This window comes from Crocodylus siamensis, chromosome 1 (assembly GCF_052110815.1).
Source record: "Crocodylus siamensis isolate JL-2025a chromosome 1, ASM5211081v1, whole genome shotgun sequence".
Taxonomy (NCBI): domain Eukaryota; kingdom Metazoa; phylum Chordata; order Crocodylia; family Crocodylidae; genus Crocodylus; species Crocodylus siamensis.
The window spans coordinates 222,566,420-222,585,739 of NC_143395.1; the positions used below are offsets into that span (position 1 = coordinate 222,566,420).

The 19,320-nt window shown below is 44.8% G+C and overlaps 1 protein-coding gene across 8 annotated transcripts in view; it reads right to left on the bottom strand.

Moving 5' to 3' along the window:
- LOC149874188 (OX-2 membrane glycoprotein-like) overlaps nt 1-19,320 on the bottom strand; it is a 110,143-nt gene that overhangs the window by 72,994 nt on the left and 17,829 nt on the right. Inside the window, exon 6 of one of the 8 annotated variants that reach the window (XM_090057744.1) lies at nt 1,186-4,668. The exons of 5 other annotated variants lie outside the window; for them this stretch is intronic. In XM_090057744.1, the coding sequence (XP_089913870.1) occupies nt 4,661-4,668 (8 nt within the window). In that variant the 3' untranslated portion in view covers nt 1,186-4,660. Of the gene's footprint in view, nt 1-1,185; nt 5,090-12,108; nt 12,388-19,320 lie in introns of those variants that run through there. 2 more of the 8 variants (XM_090057754.1, XM_090057679.1) reach the window with 2 other exon arrangements.

Below are 19,320 nucleotides of genomic sequence, written 5' to 3' on the forward strand. Positions count from 1 at the left end.
TAGTGATTACCTTTAATAAATAATAGCTGGAATAATATGAACATTATAGTACAGATTGGCAAAATAATGTGTTTTTGTGGTTGCAAGAGCTAACAACAATAACATCCTTCCAAAAATAATGAAAAAGCACAAATGGAAAACATGATTCAAATCACTGTAATGTAAATCAATATACCCGTCTCTCCAATAGCCTTTGAAAAATGGCTTATGGTGCTTACGGTCTATTTACGAGTATTTGAGTTTCCACCCATCAAACTAATGGCACACAACTGTGTGTGTGAGCAAGAGAGAGTGTTTACAGAGCTCATGGGAGAGACTCTGTTATGCTGCTCAGAGCCCCAGGAAGTTAGGAAAAAACTAAAACTGAGGTTGAAAGGTAGAGAAAAGGTATGATCTGGCTCACATTGTGTTGTTGACTCAACTTGAGAGTTGTTTCTCTCAGGTATATTTTGAAAAAAAACTACTGGGGGAACCTGAGCTGCTAATGTCTGAGGATTATTATTAATAAAGAACTTCAGTCATTCATAACATGGATCTGATCTCTTAAAACAGCAATCAATTCTCTTAAGTTTTTTGTGTATGTGCATGTACACTTCATGATATTGCATTATCTTAATTGTAACAAGATAAATTAAAAATTTTCCTGAAATCAGAAAAAGAAAATTGGCAAATGTATGTACTGTTACATCAAATGCAGGTGTGCATATAATTACATACTCAACAGATGGCTATTAGTGGATCACAGAAAGGTAAAGGGCAAAGTCAGTAAAATCTGAGCACCAGGTACTGGGTAATCTATTTGCACATAATCATTAAACACTTCTCTTGTCTTCATCTCTTAGCAATCCTATTTCTAAGGACATCACAAGCTTATTATATTACTCTCAATATGCTTTCCTTACTGCATACATTTGCATTAAAGGGAGATTTTGATAGGAACTTAGATACTCAAAAAGCTGTTGTTGAAAAAGAGACCAAAAATGTTTGAGTGATTTGTTTGAAATTCAAATGAAAAATACCTGTTTTTAAACAGACTCCTCTACAATATTTCCAACACACACACACACACACACACACACACACACACACACACACACACACACACACACACACACAGCAGCACTAAAAATGTGCAGGAAAGACAGATACTAATGGGCTTGTCAACAATTAGAATAAGCAGTGAGAACCAAAGTGAGGTTTTATTTTTTCCCTTTTTATAAAAAATGTACAGATAAGGACTTTTGTTGAACAGAGGACTAATTTTTCAGAACTGAGTCACAATTTTTTTGCAGGGAGCACAAATTGGAGACATTTCAATCATTAATTCATTCATCAATAATTGTTAAAAATGAGATGCTTTACAAATCCCCACCATGATGAGATACTTTTACCAAAGAAAGACTCCCAACAACACAACCTGATATGAAACAAAACGCAACAATCTGCAACACGGAATATGACATTTGCCAAAAAGCAGTAGCTACTAGATTATCTGATGTTGCTTCTACTGGGCTGATATCTGATCTATATTTATTCTGATTACAAACAACTTATTTGGAGGCAGACTCAAATTCAGATAACAAAAGAAGCAGACAGTTATCAAATTAAACATATATCCCAAATTTGCATAAGTTTTCACATTGTGTGATAAACAGGAGACAGGAACACCTCTCTCACTTTGGTACCATATAGCATAGTTTTTTTGATTTTGTTCTTTCTTTTCTTTCTATCTAAGAAAAAAATATCTCAGAGTATGACATATGTAAGTATTTTTATGAGGAATTAAAAGGGGATTTGAAACAGTGAAACAACTGTTTATATGTTAAAAGGATGCTCATTTTTGTTCCATGTTAGCTACCAGACATTTTCTACCTGGTTACAAAGTAAAGTCTTACATTATCTGAATAATAAGGAAAATGGAACCATGAGAAACCAAAAACAAGAACCCCAACTTGGTGTGAGTGAGGGGAAATTAAACTAATCACTTGTAAAATCTTGTTCTATGTACAAGACGAAAACAATTTTCACTGCAATGTCTTAAGGGATATATGGACCTGGTGCTGGCTCTTTGCACAGGTTTTTTGATCTCATTCTTAATTACAAGCAGCAAAATACAAAATTATCCTTTATATAACCAAGACCTGTTCTGATGGGTTTCATATGCAAGCAGCTAGATATGCTCAATGGTACAGCTGGCAAATAAGAATATGTATTTTTAAGTAATTCTTGGTGCTTCTGGAAACAAGTGCATCATTTGCATAAACAATTTAATAGGCTTGGGTTAAATTTTAGTCAAATCAAAGTAAATCCAGATACCTCTATGCATTTAAAATGAGCTATTTTGATATTAGAGCAATGCAACTAGGAGAAGCATTTGAGCCTGATATTCCTCATTGCCCACTGCTTGTTATGTGCTCTGAAAGCCCAACTTGCAACGAGCTGTAGTATTTATTGACTAGCTACCAGGATGACAGCGTGTATTCCTGGGTTTCTCTGCAGCTACTTTTGCCTGCAGTCTCTCCATAATGCAAAGGTTCTGAAACTGAATGTTTCCTTTAGCTGCACAGCTGCAGCTTCTAGACACAGATACTGTCCCCTCAAGGTTATCTTACTTAGTTGGATTTCCCACGATGCTTTTGTTCCTCTGCTCCCTACTCATCCTCCCACACTGTTCTACTTACTTTCCTCGGCATTTCTCGCTCTCCAGAAACTCCTTAAGCAGCCCTAACACTGCTCACTTTCTTCTTCCTTTTTGATGGGCAGGGAAAACTGTGGATAGCAGGGAGGACTTAGCTAGAATGAACTGAACAAATAAATGCCCATAAACCATCCTGGTAGCAATGCTAGCAGACATAACGAATATCAGTAGACATATTAGTAGCTGTCCACTCATAATTATTTTTTTAAAGGGGCACTAAAGAAAGTAGGAAAGCAGTATAGGAATAGTGTATCATTAAACCAAGAATAGATGCAAAAATTCTCTATGTTCTGTGGCACTGTAAAATATTTCTCTTTGGAGGGGGCGTGATTAGCTGTCTTACCTCAAAATCACCCCTTCAAGTATATAAGGTGTCAAGGAGCATGTCTATTTAATTTTTTTGGTTGATGTAAGATTATTTTTAATAGGAAGCCAAAACAACTCCCAACTGGGGGAGAGCACATTTTTGAAAATCGCAGAAAATCAATGGGTTGAGTCCAAAAATCCACCCAAGGACAAAAAATGTAATTAATCTACCTCAGAGGACACAGTGGCAGTTCCAAATTAAGATTTCATGGTCACAACTTTATGGGTAATGAGACATTTCCTTGTAAGGAAAATAAACATAATACATCTGTGACAGTTATAGGAAGGGAGGTTGGAAGTGCCATAATGGGTGTCATTTTTAGCTCAAGAACCGTGATAATACTAGCTCTGTATTACTATGGTAAAAGCAACCTTTAGCTCTTCTACTGTTGAGAAATATGAAGGAATAGTTCTACTGTTGAGAAATATGAAGGCATATTTAGCTCATATTTAGCTTCTACTGTTGAGAAATATGAAAAAATATTCCAAAGGCAAGCAATATACAAAGGACAAGCAAAACATTGTATATAAAAAAAGAACTGATGTAATCCTTCTTCCAAAATCAAAAACAAACCTTCCATCTCAGCTACACCAGATATAAGACATTAAAAAGCACTATTAAAGAAGCTTCTCCAGATAGTTACGATATAAAAAAGGAAGCTCAAAGTTTGTGTAACAAATTTGCTTTAAAATTTTTCAGACTAATTAGAATTTGGATCAACTTAACCCCTGCCCCCCCACCACACACACCTATTGGCATTCTCTCCTCGGTAGGGTGAGAGTTACTTTCTCTTGCTGATCTGAAATAAGGATTTGCTGATTAGGCAGTCCTTTCAGGTAATATCATCAAGGGCAGATTGGACACTAAGTCATTGGCAATCTAGTAGGAACCCAAGGAAAATGTTTTACTCAGGGCCAGTAACTGCAGATGAGAGGCAGTGTCCTACAAGACACCTCTGCAGAGATTTCACAAATTATTGCCACCTACCACTCTAAACTGTTACTCATTATTTTTAATCAGGCCATTTCAAAAGCTAACACCAATACTGGGTTATACATCTCTTGCAAATGAAGGAAAAAGCTTCTTCCACTCACTGGTGAGGCCTCACCTAGAGCACTGTGTCCAGTTTTGGGCCCTGAACTTCAAAGAAAGATATAAACAGATTGGACAGAGTCTAGGGCAAAATCACAGAAATGGTTGGAGGCAATAAAAAATTAATGGATGTGCTCCTGAGGATGGGAGCTTTAATCAGATGACTGCTGCTCCTAACCTCAGGGTGTACTGGAGTCAAGAGCTCCCCCTGTATTAGCTATATAGCATGGCTGGATTTGATCCACAATCCCACCTCCTACCATGCACAAGTAGCGTAACAAGAGGTGCGATTGTTATGATTGCCAATCAGATCTCACCATGTCTTTAATTAAATGTTTGCCAGGGGCCTGAGTGTGGTCAAGCACTGAAACAAGCTACCTAGAGAAGCTGTGAAATTGCAATTCTTGGAAATTGGCTGTAGACTTGGCTGTAGTTAGGAATGTCCTGCCTTGAACAGGGAGCAGACAAGATGACTTAATGAGATCCCTTCCAGCCTTACTTTCTTATGATTCTATGAACAAAATAAAATCAAAGGATTAGTACATTTGCCTGCAAGTACTATATATTTTTCCTGAAAGACTAGGCAGTGTTTCAGTGAGGTTTAACAAACATACAAAATACAATTAATCATATAATTACCTCATTCTTTACAGCTTAATCTGGGTACATAATGCTTTGGGTGGTGGGTAGTGAAAAATTGTCCAACAGAAATGTTAAATCCAGAAAACTGGATTTAAATTAAATGCATATTTTGCTGAAAATCATTTGCAGACTGCCACAATATGCTGTGTCCTGGTACCTGAAGGTCAGTTGTTCTTCTTGTCCTCTGTCATCCAGATTTTCCATCTAGCCTTTAACTCCTATGATGCACTCTGATATCCTCTCCTCAATAAGAATTTAATGGGAGATGCAGTCAGGCTAAGCATTCTAGTCTGAAAAAGGAAATGGGAACCTATGGGAGTGGATCATCTCTGAGGCACTAAGTTATTTCAAAATTTAACTTTTTTTTTTTGGTAGAAACATGCCAGTGTTATTTTTTGGCTAAATTTTTCCTTTGGAAAATTATTTATCTTGTGGCCAGTTTTATAGCTCAGTAACACGTTCCTTGTTCTTGTTTCTGTGCTTGAGATGTGTATAAGCACTGCAAAAAGTTCCACAACAATAGTTGGCAAATTTTTGGACCTTTGAGTAACAGTTTAAGGAATTCAACTCTTGAATAACCCTATAATGTGGCACTGGGAATGGAATAGTCAGCAGCATGAGCCCTGGAGAATCACTGTCTATGGGATTTGTAGCTACCTCAAACTGTTTTTCAACCGAGTCTCTGTAGCATAAATAGAATAAACTTACAAAGATTATGAAGTTTCATATTTATAGTTCAGCATATTAAGTGATCTCTAGCTGCAGCCAAAATATTAGTTACAAAGATACTACAGGTGTGCTGACGTTCAACAACTGGAGAGTTAACATTCAGCATGAAGACCAATGTCATGGACTGCCTACTAGAACCGGCATTATTTTTTACAGCTGTTTGAAACTTTTTTAATGAAACAGTTTTCTATCAGAAAATACAATTTTGTCAAAACTTAAACATTTAATTGAAGTGTGTTCATTGATTAATTTTGAGGAAAACCTACATAAATATTTTTCAACTTGCTCATGTTGATAATATTCAATATTATTATCAATTTATTACTTTGATTTACTAACTTTCAACTTTATTATTAAAATATCAATTTCAAAGTGTTTGTTGTGGGAGACTCCATTCTGAGGGGGTAATCTGCCACCCCAAGCCCTTATCCCAGGAAGTCTGCTGCTTCCCAGGGGCTCGTATCCGAGACATTGCGGAAAAGATCCCTAAGCTCCTCCAGCCCACAGACCATTATTCCATGCTCCTTATTCATGTGGGCACTAATGACACGGCTCGGAGCACTCCCAGATGGGTCATGAGGTGCTACAGGGATTTGGGAGTGGGGCTTAAGGGTCTGGGGGCCTAAAGGGTTGATCCTCCCAGTCTCAGGGTATGGGCTGAGGAGGGAGAGGAGGATCCAGGTAGTCAACCAAAGACTGTGGCACTGGTGTCATTGGGAAGGCTTTGGCTTTCATGACCACAGCCTGCTCTGACGAGAGAGGCAGTGAGGTGCTGGGAAGAGATGGCCTCCACTCTCTCCCCTGGGGAGGAGACTCTTCTCAGCCAGACTGGCTGACCTGCTCCACCGGGCTTTAAATTAAGCCTGCTAGGGGACAGGGGGACTACTGCCACTGCTGGCCAGCTGAGCAACCCTTGCAAAGCCAGCGGGGCAAAGGCACTTAAGGGAGCCTACCCCTGCCCAGCCCTGGTACAATCTGTGGGCAAGGCAAGAGCCCCCAAACGGACATTTCCCTGCCTGTACACAAATGCCAGTAGCTTGGGGAATAAGCAGGAGGAACTTGTCCTCCTGCTTAATGCAAAAAATTACAATGTCATAGGGATAATGGAGACCTGGTGGGACTCCACCCATGACTGGACCACGGGTATAGATGGCTATACCCTGGACAGGAGGGATCGAGTAGATAAAAGGGGCGGGGGTGTAGCTCTCTATGTCAAGAAAAGCTACGCATCCCTGCAAGCTGATGTTGGTGACCAGGGTGGATGACCTCTGGGTTAAAATTCTCTGGGTTAAAATCCATGGGGAACACAGCACAGGGGACACAACGGTGGGAGTCTACTACAGACCTCCCACCGAAAGTCAAGAGCTTGACCAGGAGTTCACTCGGGAACTGGCTGAGGCTGCATGCTCCAGGGCCATGGTTGTCATGGGTGACTTCACTTACCCGGACATCTCGTGGAAGGGTCACTCAGCAAAATCCGAGTGGTCACAAAGTTTCCTATCATGCGTGGATGATCTCTACCCGACTCAGGAAGTCTACGGGCCAACGAGAGGTAAAGCACTGCTCGACCTGGTACTGGCTACTAGGAATGACCTAATCGGTGACCTAGTGATCAATGGGAAGCTGGGTGACAGTGTCCATGAGCTGATCACCTTCACCATCTGCCGTAAAGCTGGCAAGTCAGTCAGCAACTCGGAAGTCCTTGACTTCAGGGAAGCCGACTTTGACAAGCTCAGAAGGCTTGTCAATGAGACCCTAAGGGACCATGACCTCAGCGGGAGGAGAGTTCAGGATGAGTGGTTGCTCCTCAAGGGAGCGATCCTCAATGCACAAGCTAAGTCTGTTCCATCTCGGAGGAAAGGCAGCAAGAAGGCACAGCAGCCCTCCTGGCTCTCCAGGGATCTAGCAGACCTCCTGAGGCTAAAAAGAAAGGCCTACAAAGGATAGAGGATGGGATTCACCTCCAAGGAGGAATATTCTATACTGGTTCGGTCCTGCAGGGAGCAAACCAGGAAAGCCAAGGCTGCAACTGAACTCCAACTAGCTTCGAGCACCAAGGACAATAAAAAGTCCTTTTTCAGACATGTGGGGAGCTGGAGGAAAAGCAAGGGTACATTTGAACCCCAGCTGAACCAGACGGGACAACTGACAACTGACACCTAGGAAAAAGCCAACCTATTAAATGGGTATTTTGCGTCGGTCTTTCATCAGTCCCATGGGACGCCCACATCCACTATGGGACAGGGAGGTCCAGGTGAGGGTGATCCCTTGCCCTCCATAAATGCTGACCTCGTGAAGGGACACCTTGAGAGGCTGGATACCTTCAAGTTAGTCAGTCCTGACAATCTACACCCAAGGTACTCAAGGAGCTGGCTAGTGTCATAGCCCAGCCTCTGGCACGGATCTTTGAAAACTCCTGCTGTTCTGGTGTAGTGCCCGAAGACTGGAAGAAGGCCAATGTGGTGCCTATCTTCAAGAAAGGGAGGAAAGTGGATCCTGCTAACTATAGGCCCATCAGCCTGACTTCTATCCCGGGGAAGATCTTAGAAAAGTTTATTAAAGAGGCCATCCTTAATGGACTGGCTGACTCCAACATCCTAAGGGATAGCCAGCATGGGTTTGTAGTGGGTAGGTCTTGCTTGACCAATCTCATTTCCTTCTATGACCAGGTGACCTATCACCTGGACAAGGGAAAAGAGATTGATGTCATATATCTTGACTTCAAAAAAGCCTTCGATCTGGTATCTCATGATCACCTCTTGGTGAAACTGGCCAATTGTCACCTTGGGTCCACCACGATCCACTGGCTGGAGAACTGGCTCTGTGGTTGGACCCAGAGGGTGGTAATTGATGGAAGTAAATCGTCATGGTGCCCTGTGACCAGTGGGGTCCCCCAAGGCTCTGTCCTTGGACCCATATTGTTCAACATCTTCATTAATGATGTGGACATTGGAGTCAGAAGTGGACTGGCCAAGTTCGCCGAAGACACAAAACTTTGGGGCAAAGCATCCACACCAGAAGATAGGCGGGTGATCCAGGCTGACATGGACAGGCTCAGCAAATGGGCGGAGGAGAACCTGATGGTGTTCAACACCAAAAAATGCAAGGCTCTCCACCTTGGGAAGAAAAACCTGCAGCATGCTTATAGGATTAGCAGTGCTATGCTGGCTAGCACTACAGAAGAAAGAGACTGGGGGATCATCATCGACCACAAGATGAACATGAGCCTGCAATGTGATGCTGCAGCTACTAAAGTGACCAAAATGCTGGCTTGCATCCATAGATGCTTCTCAAGCAAATCCCGGGATGTCATTCTCCCCTTGTACTCGGCCTTGGTGAGGCCTCAGCTGGAGTACTGCGTCCAGTTTTGGGCCCCACAATTCAAAAAGGATGTAGAGAAACTTGAGTCCAGGAGAAGAGCCACGCGCGTGATCAGAGTTCAGGAAAACAGACCTTGCAATGACAGGGTGAGAGCCATGGGACTCTTTAGCCTGGAAAAGCGCAGGCTCAGGGGTGACCCGATGGCCACCTATAAGTTTATCAGGGTGACCACCAGGATCTGGGGGAACGTCTGTTCACCAGAGCGCCCCAAGGGATGACAAGGTCAAACGGTTATAAACTCCTGCAAGACCATTTCAGGCTGGACATAAGGAAGAATTTCTTTACTGTTCGAGACCCCAAGGTCTGGAACAGCCTGCCATTGGAGGTAGTTCAAGCACCTACATGGAACATCTTCAAGAGCAAATTGGATTATCTTGATGGGATCCTATGACCTCAGCTGACTTCCTGCCCTTTGGGCGAGGGGCTGGGTTTGATGATCTTCTGAGGTCCCTTCCAGTCCTAATATCTATGAAATCTATGATATTATTTTATAATGTTTCCTTTATGTCAAAAATTTTTTTTCAATTTGTACTTCATGGAAATGTTTATCAATTCATTCCAGTTTGAAACAGAAACAAATTTTGAAATGCTGAAATTTTCTGCAGAATGAAACTAGCTCTAGGCTACTTTCCTGTAATTATTAATATTTTCACATGGAAAATACTCCTGCACTCCTATGACTTCCTGTGTTGCTTTACAGCCATTTAAGAACAATCTCCAGTAACTTTTCCCTATTTTTAAATTAGTTTACTTACAGGCACTCACTGGCTCAGCTACCAGAGTTCAAATCAGCTGGGCTTCCTTTCAGCTTCTGGACTACATCTTTCTCATTGTCATATCTGACTATTTCTCAACCAAGGGCTTTGACATGGGATTTCCTCCCTTTGGAAATTCACTAGGCCTCAGGGCACAATGTAAAACTTTTAACAAATTAGGCTGGAGTCCAAGTTTGGATGTAGGACATTAATATAAAACATCCATGTTACTAGAATGATAATTTAACAAAAACTAATTTTTCATTATTGTAAATTGGACAGATGCTATAGTGATGGATGTCACGGAAATATTTAAGTAAGTGCTTTCACAGTAAAGTATATAATTTAAAGATCTAGGCATATGCTGGGTACATCCCCATTCAATTGCCTTTTGAATGCCATGTCTGTCTGTAATTTATGAATGACAGACTTGCCAACTCTATCCATCTGGAAAGGCAAGCAGAAGTGCCACATTTTTTCGATCTCATATGACCTTTATCATGCAAAAGGTAGGGCAGTATGTCACCTTAGAGACTAATTGGTTTAAAAAAGATTGAGCATTTATAAGCAACAACCCACTTGGTTAAGTGCTATGACACATTATTTTTAGTTCTCTCTAAAACCATAAAACATACATCTCTACTTTTGACAACACCAAGGGGAGGGAGGGAAAAGGGGAAGGTTTTTTCTCCTCAGGTTTTGAAGAGAGGAAAAATAAACAATATACTTTTCATTTAGTTCTCATATATTTTTGGAAAATACAAAGCAGATCATGGAGACAGATAAAAGGCCAGTTTTGCAGAGATGAAAATAGAGACTTTTGGAGGCTGGGAGGAGGGGATGGGACTGAAGAAGGAATTTTGGAAGTTTCATTGTTTTTTTTTGTTTAGTGCAATTGGGCTATTTCCTAGCAAAAATGTCAGGCCAGCAGTAAAGTGGGAGAATTCTTTTCCTGGACCAAATTAATACAGGAGCAGGGAAATAGCAGTTTTTCATCACAGCTATGATGCTCATCTACCAAGAGGTAAGCCTAACTAAACAAAAGCAAATTTAAGGTTTTGGTATCCCAGCAAAGCTATGATTCTAATCAAGGCTATCAATGTGCAGCTTGCCCAGTTTAGGTGAAAATAGCTTAGAGTAAATGGTTCAAGGTGGACACTGATATCAAACACAAATAAGTTCTACTATTTCTGCAGTTTAGTGTTACCCCTGATAATAAGTATGTAGATAGATATAACCTAGGCTTCACATTGTTCAAGAACAGAAACCAAACCTTTTAACTCAGGGGTGCTCAACCTCCATCTTGGGGGTCAGATCATCTGGCTAGGCTGCCCATAGGTCCAGAAATGTGGTGGCAGGGGAGAGGTGCCATGTTCTCCTACCACATCTCTGGACCCATGGGGAACCACAGGCCTTGTGTGCTGGTTCTGACACTTGATCCCAGTGTGCAGGGCCAGGTGGGGGCAGCACCAGGCCTGTAGGATCAAATCTGGCAGGAGGGAGGTGGGAGGGGGCAATGTCAGGCCCCAGGGACCCATATCCAGTGGAGGTAGAGAAGGGGGTGGTGGCACTTGGCCTCCAGGCCCAATCCCAGCACACAGGGCAGGGGTGAGGCAGTGGCGGGCTCCTGTACCTGATGTAGCTTGCAGACAGGCCCTGTGCCATTTATCTGGTCCATGGGGCCAAAGTTGAGCACCACAGTTGCTTCTTGACACTCCTGCTTCCAGACCACTGCATCAGGGCTGCCGTTCTTGGTCAGTTCATGTAGGGGAGTGGCCGTCGCTCCAAATCCAGGGACAAACCTCCTGTAGTATCCAGCCAGACCAAGGAAGGCTTTGACTTGCTTCTTGATTTGTGGGGCAGCCAGTCTCTAATGGCTTCAATCTTGTCCAACAAGGAAGCAATCTGACCTCCACCCACGTGATGTCCCAAGTATACCACTTCAGATAGTGCCAATTGGCACTTTTTTGGCTTTCATGGTAAGACCAGCTTGCTTGATTTTACCTAACACAGTGGTTAGATAAATAAGATGTGATTCAAAGTCCTGACTGACAATATCATCGATGTAAGCCATGGCAAACTGCTCAGATCCTTGTAACAGATTACTAATCGGTCTTTGAAAAGATGCAGGAGAGTTGTACATACCAAAATGTAAAACTGTAAACCCATATAGTCCCACAGGTGTGGTAAAGACAGACTTGGCTATGGCATCCAGATCCAGTGCCATTTTCCAGAATTCTTTGGACAGCAAGAGTAGAGATGATCTTGGCTGGGCCCAGGTAATCCAGCAAAGAGTCCATCCTGGGCACAGGGTAAGCGTCAGGGGTGGTAATAGCATTCAGCTTCCTGTAGTCCACACAGAACTGGATGGACCCATCCTGCTTCCAGACAGGTACCACTGGGCTGGCCCAGGGACTCACTGAAGGCCAGATTACCCCTAAATCTTTCATTTCTGTGACCTCCTATTTTATTTCTTGTATCACCTTCACATTAACTGTGTATGGTCTGGATTGGATAAGGCGATGGCTACCCGTGTCTATAGAGTGTACTGCCAAGTTCATTTTATATGGTTTGTTTGAGAACACTCTCTCAAAGCCCCTGAGTGCTGAAAGTAACTTGTCCTTGTCCTGGGAGGACAGATCATCTGGCAGGCAGAGTTCCTCTATTCCTGCCCCTCCACCCCTGTTGCCATACATGACTGACTCCTCTGGGTGATCCTTCAGCTGAGGAAATCCAAAGTATTACATTACTTCTATTAAAATATGGTTTAAGCATGTCCATATGTACTAGCTTAGGCTTTTTGTATGACCCACTCCAGTTCACTACATAAGTCACATCATCCAGGCTACCCAGGATGATATGGGGACCTTCCCAAGCTGCTTGCAGCTTTTCTGTTTTTAGTGGCAGGAAAACCATGACCTTATCATTTTGTTCAAAGGTATGTAAGCAAGCCGTTTCATCATACCGGACACTTTGCTTCTCCTGGGCCTGGGCCTGGGCCAGGGAGTCGAGTGCCACCTCCATCATGGCAGTTACCTTCTGATGAAAGCTGAGCATGTACTCTGCCACAGAGGTCTTAGTGGAAGTGATTTTCCCTTTCCACTTTTCCCTCACCGAGTCGAGAGGACCCTTAACTTGCCTTCTGAACACCAACTTGAATGGCGAGACATCTCCAACATCAACCTGCCAGACATCTGACTCCCCAGATACCTCTGCATTTTTACCTGCACTGCTACATCTCCCTTCCCCCTACCCCAGCCTGTCCCTCACCCACTGATGCCTCCATTTCCATTTTCACTGGCTGGCTTTCTTGCCTGTATTGCATGCCTGGCCGGCCTCTGGCTTTTTTACTATTCCTTCCATCCAGTACCAGGAGACACACCAACTGCAGGTACTTCCTCAGCCTGACAAAAGGTTTTTCAGTGCAGAAGCTGGCATCTCAGGCAGCTAAGCTGAGCTCACCAGGAGCCTCACAACTCCACTGCAACCAGCAAGCCTCAGGCCTGTCAAAGACATGACAGGTCTGGGCTTTCCCCAGCCTGGACTGTGTGTGTGTATGCATTAGCTGGACGTTACGGTGCTTCCGACCCGCCTTTCACCAGGGGATCATTGGTTCTGGCATTTACGGGGCTGCCACACCGCCAGCAGTCCCAACAGGCCTCCCTAACCTGGCAGAATGCAGTTTTAGTGGTCATGCCCAGCACATGGGGCCTCTTCCTTCCCCATAGCCCCAGCCCATACCTCCAAGTTCATCCTGGCAGGGGAGCAAGCTCAGAAGGGACATGTTCTTCCCTTACTGGCTGGTGATGCAGTGAGTGCCCCCTTCAGCTGAGAGCAGGGCATTAACTGTTTTTTAAGAAATGAAAAAAGGAAATAGGTGTGGACGGAGTGAGGAGGGTGGCATTCAGTCCATCTGCACCTAGAACTTGGGGGACCTCAGCAGCGGGAGGTTCACCTTCAAGAACACCAGCTACTCTACCTAACCAGGATCCAAGCAGGTGTGGTGGGGTGTCACTACATCCCCAGTAATGCTGAACACCCTCTCGCTTGGAACACTGGTCAGTGGACAGGACAGGTGCTCACAGGCAACTGTGGCCAGATCCAGCCATACTGGGCTGTGGCTTGCCCCATAGGCCAAGGGGTTGTACAGCAGCGGCTCCACATATTTGGCAAGATAGGCAGTCACCAAGGCAAGAGCACTACCTGCTTGATGGTGGGGTCTGGTGCCTCTGGACCCCACTGTAGAAGCCATGCCCTTAGCCCATATTGGCAGCACCTGTGGTGAAGGACAAGACTGACTGGTAGATGGTGTGCTAGTATGGGACAGTGGATCCCCCTGTTCCACATCCTCCCACCTCCACCGTTCTGCCTCCCTGACTTTCTTTACCAGCACCTCCATCCACAGATTCAGCATTTGGCTGCTGCATATGGTGCCCTTCACCCCTGGGTAACACATGGCGGCCAGCATGTGGACTGGACTGGACCACAAGGGATCAAGCCATTTCCTGATGCCCTCCTTCAGCTGCCTCACCAGTGCCTGAATGTCTGATGACAGTGGCTTGCCCCAGCCAGGAACCTTGATCCCCTGGAAGCTCTACATTTGGCTTTGAAGTTCCCTCACTATGGGGATCACCTGGCTAAGGAGGGCATCTCCAGCACTAAGGCCCTCTGTGGCCTTGAGGACCACCAAGATCAGGGAGATGGTACCCCATATGGCAGAAAGCCACCTCTGTTTCTCCCCATAAACTCTGCTCTGTGACAATTTGGTTAGCATGGGCCCAGCAGAGGATACACACCTTACCCAATCTCTTTAGGTAACCTGAGCTGGGTATGTTCCAGGGAGCTGGGGGGAACCTGCTCCCTCTGCCTACGTGACTGGTATCACATACCAAAGTGATGACCCTGGACTCCCTGGGGAGCTAGTAACTGCCAGTCTGCCCAGCAGCTACTGATGCATTTCAAATTGGTTGGCTGACAGACAACAGGTGCTGGACTCCATTGGACCAGGTAAATGAGGTCACAAGGGCTATGTAAGTTAAGGACTGCCCAGGAGGAGGGGGCAGCAGCCATGAGGAAGGCTCAGAGAAAGAGAAGAGCTGAACCATCTGAAACTTCCTCTCTCTCTCAAAACTCATGATCAAGGAACTTCCTGCCTCCAGAGGGAATCTCCCCCTGCCTCTGGATGATACTTGTGAGTAAGCTACCTGAGATCTAACTAGATATAGAGCTTGCAGTAACTCAGATGTGTGATCAAGGGTTACCCAGACATGAGAGTTTGTTCTATGGGATTTCTCTAATATTGCTCTACCCTGTACCCTATTCTAACCCTACCCCTTTTAACCAATAAAGTTCTCTGTTGTACCTAGTGTGGGAGATTTATTGGTGTGGGTCTAGATTATGCCTTGGGGTCCCTTTGGTTCAGCTGACTAAGGGAGACCATTACTTGTGCTTCTGACTGAGGGAAGCACCCCAAGTTCTTGAAGTGAATCAAGTTCCCTCAAGGGCTATTAGGCCTGTGTTTCCCAGGGTGCACAGAGCCAGAATCAAGCCCAGCTCTGGGTGGTGGTAGTGGAACCCCAGACTAGTGGATGTGCTCCAGAAAGGGGGTCAGGCAGACGTGAGGCACCAAACTGTCAGATAAAAGAGTTTTCGGAAAGACAGGTTATTCTGCCACAGGCTGCATGTATGGGTCAGAGTAATCCTGGTATGTCCTCCAACGTTGTGAGGCTGAGTTGTGGTTGACAGCATCAGCTGGATGCCATCTGCGAGGCATGGCCTCCAGTGTGGGGAAGGTACAGAGCTGCAGATAGCACCCCTTGGCATTGGGGCTGGTAATGGGCAGTTTCCCACATTTTCCACCAGTACAATGTATCAACAAAGTCATGGCAGGAAAGACTGGGTGGGCTGACTCAAAATTGGCCTTGAGCTCACCCCCATCACAAAGAGCTTGGAGAGAGGCTTTGATTTCTCAATGGGTTGATAAACACTGAGTTAGGGGTGATAAACATTCCCTCCTGGGCTGCTGGAGGGGTGAGACATCAGAGTGTCCTGCTGGGGCCTGGCCATGCCCTCCTCAGCTCAATATTGTGGAAAGAGAGGAGGGCTCCTCTAGCTTCCCGCAGCTTCTAGCCTGATCCAGTCCAGTCTTGTGCCTGCATTTCTGTAATTAAAAGGGAATGTCTACCCACCTCCAAATCTTTGGAGGTTAGACTAACCTGCAAAGTTTGAATCAATTCAGGCTCAGGCTTTTTGAATGTCTATCCCTAGCCATAGTGTCATTCCCTTTTCTGTACAGAAAGAGCAGAAAAAACTAGACATATACCAATAGGTATATAGGTAGCAAGAAGAAGTCTTGGGGTAACATTGGACCCCTACGGGGCAGGGCGGGGCAGGGCAGGGCAGGGCTGCGCAGGGCAGGGCAGGGCAGGGCAGTTGGTGATGGATGCACGAGAGAAGGCAGAATTCTTTAACAAGTTCTTTGCCTCTGTGTTCCTGTCTGCTGACAATGGGGTGCTCTCGGGTGATAGCGTAGAGAGGCCCAGGAAGGATGCGAGTCCCCTGACTGTTAGTTCAGACCTAGTTAAGGATTACCTGGAGGGCTTAGATGTATCCAAGTCGGCAGGCCCGGATGACCTTAATCTGCAGGTGCTGAGGAAATTGGCTGGTGTCATTGTTGAACCATTGGCATGGCTGTTTCAGGACTCCTGGCGCTTGGGCCAAGTCCCTGAGGACTGGAAAAGGGCCATTGTGGACCCTATTTTCAAGAAGGGGAGGAAGGAAGAGCCTGGCAACTACAGGCCAGTCAGCCTCACTTCTATCCTGGGGAAGGTCTTTGAAATAATTATCAAGGGCCACATTTGTGAGAGCTGTGCAGGGGAAGTGATGTTGAGGGGTAACCAACACGGGTTTGTGCAAGGCCGATCCTGCCTGACTAACCTGGTCTTTTTCTATGACAAGGTAATAAAAAGCTTAGATGTGAAGGAGGAAGTCAATGTCATCTTCCTGGACTTCCAGAAGGCCTTCGACACAGTCTCCCACCCAATTCTGGTGGGCATGCTGAGGGACTGCAGCATTGACTAATGCACAGTCACATGGGTGGCAAACTGGCTCCAGGGGAGCACCCAGAGGGTGGTGGTGGACGGGTCAATGTCGACCTGGAAGGGTGTGGGCAGCAGAGTCCCCCAGGGCTCGGTCCTTGGGCCGGTGATGTTCAACATCTTCATTAGTGACCTGGACGAGGGTGTGGAGAGCACCCTGTTCAAGTTCACTGATGAAATCAAGCTGTGGGGTAAACTGAATACACCAGCAGGCAGGGACTGCATCCAGGCATAGGATAGGTTAGAGAAGTGGGCGGATCTGAACAGGATGCGGTTCAACAAGGACAAGTGCAGAGTGCTGCACCTGGGGAGAGGGAACCAGCATTATGGTTATAGGTTAGGGGCTGCCCCTCTCAGCAGCACAGAGGCAGAGAGGGATCTTGGAGTCAGGATTGACTCCAGGATGAATATGAGTCGCCAACGCAATGAAGCAATAGGCAGAGCCAACCGCACCCTGTCATACATCAACAGGGGCATCACTAACAGGTCCAGAGAGGTCTTGCTCCCCCTCTATGTGGCGCTGGTCAGGCCGCAGCTGGAGTACTGTGTCCAGTTCTGGGTGCTGCACATCAAGAGGGACGTGGAGAACCTGGAGAGGGTCCAGAGGAGGCCACTTATATGGTTGAGGGCCTCCATGGCCAGCCCTATGAGGAGAGGCTGAGGGACCTGAATCTCTTCAGTCTCCGCAAGAGGAGAATGAGGCAGGGGGATCTTGTGGCTGCCTACAACCTTATCAGGGTCCACCAGCAGGGACTTGGGGAAAGTCTGTTCACCAGGGCTCCCCTTGGGGTCACCAGGAACAATGGCCACAAGCTGAGGGAGGTTAGGTTTAGGTTAGATATTAGGAAGAACTACTTCACGGTAAGGGCGGCCAGAGCCTGGAATAGGTTCCCCAGAGAGGTGGTGCTCTCACCTTCCATGGAAATCTTCAAGAGGAGACTGGATAGGCACCTGGCTGGGGTCTTCTGACCCCTCCCACCCACAGTGCTCATTCCTGCCCATGGCAGGGGGTTGGACTCGATGATCTGTCTAGGTCCCTTCCGACTCATTGATTCTATGATTCTATGCTTCTAATATTATCAAGCTAATGCTGTTTATCAAAACTGACTTATTCAAACCATCATTAAGGAATGTAGATTGAGCAGCAGAGAAGGTACAGGTTTCAGGGATGCAAACAGTACATTGGCATCAACTCAACACATCACTAGGATGAAGTAACTAGCTTGTAAGTAGTTTGGTCAAGCATGAAGCTTAGTCAAGCATGAAGCTTCAAGCTTTTAAGTATTGTAGCATTAAATCTGGAAATGAGTATTGGTCAGGACATTTCAGCAGACTATGCTATTTCATCCAATCTGAAAAATTTAACAGAGACAACCTTTTTTAATGTTTTCTTCAGGAAGGTTTTCTGAGGCCTGTGTCATGTTACACTTAAGGCATCATTAACAAGCAGCTGATGGGGCTCCTATGCATGGGACCTTCCTACTTGCAGGTACAGGGGGAGCTTGGAATTATGATGCTGGGCTCTTCCTGCACCAGCAATAAGGTGTGATGGGATCTGATACTTGATCCCACAATTATGCCTCCTGCCATGCATGTGTGACATGGTAGAAAGTGTAATTGTGTGAATCAGGCATCAGGCCCCATCGTGCCTTTATCTGCACATCTGCCAGGAGCTTTTGACATATTCTTTCTCTGATGTACACACAGATGAATGCACACATATACATTCTCTATGCACAGGTGGATGCATACATACTATCTATAGCCTGGTGATAAAACTAGTGCCCTAGAATGGGGAGGTGTGGATATTTAGTCTTTGTTCCTTTGCTTGATTGAGAGTCATCTGAGGTAAGCAGCCTGATGTCAATTAGTTCCTTGTTTTACTGCCAAACAAGTAGGTTCGGAGATACAGAATTAAACACTGTTGTATATTCTAGCACAATCTAAGAACAGTAAGGCAGTAGCCTGAATAGCCTCCACAGAAAGACATGTTTTTCCTTAGTAACCCTCTCTGTCTCAGCCTTGAAAACACATTAGCAGATTGCAAAAGCAATGAGATGGACACATTTTTGGAACATCAGCTTTAAATGGAATGACAATAGGTTTGGTAGGACGAAAACAGAACAAGAGAGAACAAGGGATGGTGTAAGTCCCAACAAGATCTCCTCATAAAAATTTTGCTTAAAATGTAATTATAGTCTGAACACAATGATAAAAATTACTGTGGTTTTATAGCTATTCTTGGCATGAGACAAGATTAAGTTTGCTAGATAGAAAAAAAAATCATATACAAGACAATGAGGCTTTAGCAATTTTCAGTAAGCGGGTTAAAATCAAGAAAGAAACCAGATGGCAGAAAGTGAAAAAGAATGATTAGGATGAAACAGTTCTGCAAAATTAAGTAATCAGAGAAGCCTTCTAAGAAACTGATGGCTATTAGTACACATATTCCCCTAATTTGGCCCTCACACAGGGGAATACCACAGGGTTGTTAAAACCAACTTGGGTGAAGTATTAGTGCACAGAAACCTTTGCTGAAAGCTGTTATGTGTAGTAAAA